The sequence below is a fragment of the Oryza glaberrima genome, chromosome 3 (assembly GCF_000147395.1).
Source record: "Oryza glaberrima chromosome 3, OglaRS2, whole genome shotgun sequence".
Lineage (NCBI taxonomy): Eukaryota > Viridiplantae > Streptophyta > Magnoliopsida > Poales > Poaceae > Oryza > Oryza glaberrima.
The window spans coordinates 11,296,292-11,302,528 of record NC_068328.1 but is presented as its reverse complement, the minus strand read 5'-3'; the positions used below and the strand labels follow the sequence as shown (position 1 = coordinate 11,302,528).

General features: G+C 40.9%; 1 protein-coding gene across 2 annotated transcripts; it reads left to right on the top strand.

The window, feature by feature from the left end:
- Positions 1–1,988: 1,988 nt before the first annotated feature.
- On the top strand, positions 1,989–5,824 carry LOC127767857 (WUSCHEL-related homeobox 6). Of its 2 annotated transcripts, XM_052293319.1 has the most exons (3): positions 1,989–3,007; positions 4,693–4,868; positions 5,187–5,824. In XM_052293319.1, the coding sequence occupies exons 1-3, from the start codon at positions 2,215–2,217 to the stop codon at positions 5,202–5,204; spliced, it is 987 nt and encodes a 328-aa protein (XP_052149279.1). In that variant the 5' UTR covers positions 1,989–2,214; the 3' UTR covers positions 5,205–5,824. The 2 variants fall into 2 exon arrangements, with proteins under 2 accessions (XP_052149279.1, XP_052149277.1); XM_052293317.1 differs by lacking the exon at positions 5,187–5,824 and having other exon boundaries at positions 4,693–5,162.
- Positions 5,825–6,237: the final 413 nt, after the last annotated feature.

The following is a 6,237-nucleotide window of genomic DNA, read 5'->3' as shown; positions in this document are numbered from 1 at the left end:
TGGAGGATCTCCTGTAATTAAGAAACAAAGTTAATCCCAAATAAGTAAAAAAGGCTAAAATTTCACACATTAATCAAGAAAAAGAGAAAAATGCTCTTAACTATACGATCAATGTAATTAGCTAGGACTCCCTCCGTCCCAAAATAAGTGGAGTTTTACATTGTTCATGTTCATCATTTGACCGTTCGTCTTATTTGAAAATATTTTATAATTAATATTTTTATTGTTATTAGATGATAAAACATGAATAATACTTTATGTGTGACTATTTTTTAAAAAAAATTGTTAAATTTTTCAAATAAGACGGACGGTCAAACGTTGGACACGGATATTCACGACTGCACTTATTTTTGCACGGAGGTTGTAGTATATTCTACAAGTAGCTTGGATCAATCTCTACAATTAGTGTATTATATAGCAGTCTCTAGTCAATATGTTGCATTCAGATTAATTCCATATAAGTTTAGACAGACCGCGGCATGATAAAACAAACAAAGTAATCAAACCAGCTTGCACCCGTATATTATATTGAGATAGAGTCTGAATTGATCACAGAAGCTATTTCAAGAAGGCAGTCTATATGTGCATGCTATCCAGCACGCATATATATGTAGTTAGACTTATTGTAAATAATTTGATTAAATACATAAACTTGGTACAAGCATTATAGAGAAAAATTAAATCCAATATGTTTCTACACTCCCCGCAAAAAAATAAATGTTTCTACACTAAACATTTCTGAGTTTATCAAATAAAAGCATGTTGTGCCCATGCAGATCGATGCACGGTTGATGACTACTACATTCGTTTCATATTATAAGTCGTTTTGAGGTTTTTTTAAGTTAAAATTCTTCAAGATTGATCAAGTTTATATAAAAAAATACAGTAACATTTTCAACACAAATCAAATATATTATAAAAATATATCAAAGTTAGTTTTAATGAAACTAATATGGTGTTGTAGATGTATTAAATTTTTCTATAAACTTGATCAAACTTAAAAAAAATAATAAAAAAGAAAAATCAAAACGAATTATAATACTGGTATGAAACAGAGGGAGCATTATATATATAAACATATTGAAGGAATAAAATGGAATGTGTATAATTGATTTGTACCATATATCTATATCCAAAATATATAATTGCCGAAGGACTAGTAGTTAATTAGTAGTACTAGCTAGGCAGACCTAATGAGGGTTAGATGCAAAGCACCAGGTAAAGATTCTTTTGTGATCTGCCTTCTGCTACTTAAGTCATCCTGACAATGTCGTTGCTATCGCTAGAAACATTACAACTATCGCATAAAACCAGCCAATAGTAATCAATGGGCATCTTAGTCATCATGCCATACCTACTCTCTCCTGGAGTCCTGGTCTCTCCTAAACTATAAGGCCTAATTATCTTCTCACCACACAAGTACTACTTAGTAGAGTAATTGCTAACAACACAATTATCAGTTCCATCAAAGCTATAGCATATATAAGCAAAAATGCCAGTGGGTTCTCCACCAGTAAGTACCCCCAATAAAAATATGATTTTTTTCAGACCAATCAACAACAGTGGTTTGCTTCCATACATATACAATTAATTAATTAATACTCCCAAAAGTTCAGTAGTTGCACAAATAATCCTCAAGCTCAGTCAGGCAACGCCAATTAAATTAATGTTACCAAAATCTGCACTTAAAAATTACTGATCAGACTAACAGGGAGCTAGTCAGCTAGCTTAGTCTGATTGGCACCTAACCAACACTACTAGTACTGGCTAAGCTCCCCAAACCAACATTTATCTTTCTTTTTTATATATGTTTTTTTACTATCAGTAAATAATAATCATCCGCAATTAATACTTCCTCTACTCTCCCCTCCACCACTCCACTGGATAGGCACCATCTAATTCTACTAGAGCTTGAGAGGACATTCTTTCTTCTTCCCCTTCCCTACCTAGGCCAACCCTTCTCCTATAAGTACAACCCCTCACAAGGACATGAGTGTGCAAGCATGGTTTAATTGTTGTTGCCTCCTCTCAAGCTAGCTAGCTATACTACTCCGATCCTCTCTCGCTTATTGAAACCTAGCTACTGCTTCACACGTAGCGCGTGCTGCAACTCGTGTTGTGTCACTCACACACACATCCAAGAACCAAGATTCCGAGGTAACCAACGCTCGATCTTTTACTTACCCTATCTCCCGACGATCGATCGATCGATCGATGGAGGGGAGCAGTAATAGCCCGGATAGGCAGTCGTCGGGCGGCAGCCCGCCGGAGGAGCGCGGCGGCGGGGGAAGCGGTGGAGGAGGAGGGCGGAGCGCCGCCGGCGAGCCGGTGCGGTCGCGGTGGACGCCCAAGCCGGAGCAGATACTGATCCTGGAGTCCATCTTCAACAGCGGCATGGTCAACCCGCCCAAGGACGAGACCGTCCGCATCCGCAAGCTGCTCGAGAGGTTCGGCGCCGTCGGCGACGCCAACGTCTTCTACTGGTTCCAGAACCGCCGCTCGCGCTCGCGCCGCCGCCAGCGCCAGATGCAGGCGGCCGCCGCCGCCGCCGCAGCGGCGGCCTCTTCCTCTTCCCCATCCGCCAACACCTCTCCCGCAGCCGCGAGCGCCGCCACCGTGCAGGTGGGCCTCCCGCCCGGCGCCGTCGTCCACACCATGGCCATGGGTGGGAGCGCGTGCCAGTACGAGCAGCAGGCGAGCTCGTCGTCGTCGTCCGGCAGCACGGGAGGTTCGTCGCTGGGGCTGTTCGCGCACGGCGCGGGGGCCTCCGGCGCCGGCGGGTACCTGCAGGCGTCGTGCGGCGCGTCCGCGTCGGCGTCGTCGGCGCTGGCGCCCGGGCTGATGGGGGATGTGGTGGACAGCGGGGGAAGCGACGATCTCTTCGCCATCTCGAGGCAGATGGGGTTTGTGGGGAGCCCTCGCTGCTCGCCGGCCAGCTCGCCGGCGACGCCGAGCTCCGCGGCCACCGCCGCGCAGCAGCAGTTCTACTCATGCCAATTACCTGCAGGTGATTTGATCAGTTACCACATCAATCTTGGTTTTGGCCATTGCTAATTTGCTATTTCTTCCCTTCAATATTTGGTTGGTTAGCTACTCAGTACTCACCGATCAATCTCGTATTCTCATGCATGTGTTTCCCATGTCTCGATCGCTTAAGGGATTAGGTTATTTATTAATTTGTTCATCTTTTCATCGAAATGGCTCTAATCTTAACACACTTACTCTTGTGATTTTACAAGTTATTGTGATTTCTACTACTATACTGCATATATCACCTGATCGAAGAAACTTATGAAGGTGTAAATATGCTGATCATTTCACCACTAAAATTTTGTTTGTTTGTATTGTAGTGCTGCAGAATTCAAGGAGATCTAGTTTGGATCTTTTGCGTGTGCATACTTTATTTGGCCTTCCATATAATTAATTGTGTCAGTTCTTGTTCTTTAGCTCTTCACTATACTATTTCGGTTACAACTTACACTTCCTAGCTAGTGTACCGGCACATAAGATCATACTACATAATAATTCACCATGCATGACACTTTCCTTTTGAAAGATCACAATGATATGTTCCTACGTTTTGCGAAGCCTTGCTCTTGTGTCTAGCTATGTTCTTAATTACTTGTACGGTGTATTCCAGACTGAATTGTACAATTTTCAAAATTTTAGGGAGCCTTGCCTGGGGTGTTAATGATATGCATACACTAGAAATTACTCCCTCCATCTTAAAAATATAAGAATCTAGTAATGGATGGAACATATCCTACTTCGAATCTGGATAGATAGTCTATCCAAATTCGTAGTATTAGAATGTGTCCCATCTAATATTATGTTGCTATATTATAGGACGGAGGAAATACTCCTATAATTCTAGGATGTATCATACAATTTTAAAAATTAACCAATACCCAAAAATGAGAATTACAAAATAAACACATTAGTAATTTTCCATAGATTCTAAGCATGCATGCACTCACCCAACTGTCTTCAGATTCTTCTCACCGTGTATATGTTTTTTTGTCAATTATATCCATTTGAAGCTCCATGTAGCACACAATAGAGTTAGCACACATGTTTATGAATGATCCAATCATTTGATGCCTGTATGTCAAATAGTAAATTAATTTTGGCAATGTAACTTTGGTTACATTATTATGATTTACTAAATGCATGCATGCATGAGCAATCCATCCTACTTTGGTAATTTTTCTTGCTTTCTTACTGACATGTTATATGTACAATCTATCATCAATTAATTTACCAACTAGCTACTTAATTCTGAGCTAAAAACAAGCCACAGTATAATTCATGCATGTCGCATGCATGCAAATGTGTGTAATGCCCATGCATGCTATTGCAGATGGAGCAACAATATAATTTCAGAATATCCTCTCATGCATTTGCAGAACTCTTATTGGAATCAAATAGACTAGGTGCATATGCCAATATGATAAAGGATTAGAGGTCCCAAAGTCCCAACTCCCAACTGGGGAGTAAACGGTAGTACCGAGTACCGACCAACTAATTAACGATATTGATAATCTCATCATTGGATAATTTGTTTGGCTAGCTTCTGCATCTGTTTGTTGCTAATTTTGTCGTCAATGAGCTGTTGATATTTCTTGTGAGTGGATTATATATATGCTGGCTAGATGCTGATTGGTTGCTGGTTTGATTGCCTGCTAATTCCAGCGACGATCACGGTGTTCATCAACGGAGTCCCAATGGAGATGCCGAGGGGTCCAATAGACTTGCGAGCCATGTTCGGCCAGGATGTGATGCTCGTCCACTCTACTGGGGCCCTCCTCCCAGTCAACGACTATGGAATCCTAATGCAGAGCCTCCAAATCGGAGAGAGCTACTTTCTGGTAACCATCCATCTCCAAGCTCTTACTAGCTGGTCTCATCGCTCTCTCTCTACTCCGATCAGTCAATGCAGTTTCGTCTTCATGAAAGCACCACATTTTTAGGCATGCATTCATGCTTATATATGTGTATCATGTTTGAAATGTGCAAAACTAATTACTATTAATTTAATTAATTGCATGCATGTTTGTGTGAATTGTGAAATGCATAGCTAGCTATTGTTGTGATCTTCTTAATTTCCTGCTTAATGAGGAGTACATTTATATGTGTGTATGTGTGTTTCTGATCATCTTCAATGTGTTGTGTTTCCTGATCGACAGGTCGCTAGGCCAACTTAAAAACGAGCTCTCGATCTATCCTTGCAGTAGATAGTCAGATATATATCTCTACTCGATACTCGTTGGATCAGATGCATGAGCCGGCCGGGGTGCAGCTAGTTCTCAGTTAATCATCAATCAAGAATGCTGTCTTGGATTCAAGACCTTGGAGTATGTCTAAATCGATCAATCGTCTATCGAGAACAAGACTATATATATTAGCTAGGTACGAGAAGCAAATTAATGCATGCATTGTAGCATATCGATCGGCAAAAGTACAACTACGTACTTATATATATGCCCCTTATTTAAAAACCTATGAAAGCGTGGGCGGTCGAGTTTGTTGTCCTTAGAATACAGATTACAATATGGTCGCGTCTCTTCTCATCATTTTCGCAATTCCATTACAATATGCATGTATGCATGCCTGCCCTTGGCAGTCGAGCTATATATATTCTTTAATTTGTGCTAGCTATAGATGCACGTTTGTATTGTTTTTTTTTTTTACCGTGTGATGTAATGCTATATGTGTCAGCCAAACGCGCCTGGAATGTTGGTGCTTGATTCAAGGCCGGTTGGAATTTAAACTACCATTTTTCTTTGTACTTAATTTGTCTTTAGCGTGCAGCCGTGCATATGTCGGCAAAGGCTTGACTCCTTTTCACTCTACAGCTAAGCTATCAATGTTCAAGTGTATACTATATATGATATCAACAATATATTGAGTAGTGAAGATTCTAATGTTTGTATGCATCATGCATATTTCAAATAATGTTCAGGTGTAGGGTTTGTTGCACCAGGGTATGTGTGTGTATGACCAATAGTGCAGACCATATGGCCCATATGCATGCATATATACATGAAACAAACACTAGTGATCACCAAAAAGTTTTGGTGTTATATATACAGTGCAAGAAAATTTGTAGTCGATCGATGGAGCCAAACAACGCCGGGTGGCCGCGACTAAAAAAAAGTAAGAAGCACTCGAGCACATGATCGTACTTGGTGTCGTCTCATCATCCAGCATGGTTTCCACGAAGCTTAGTCCATGTTA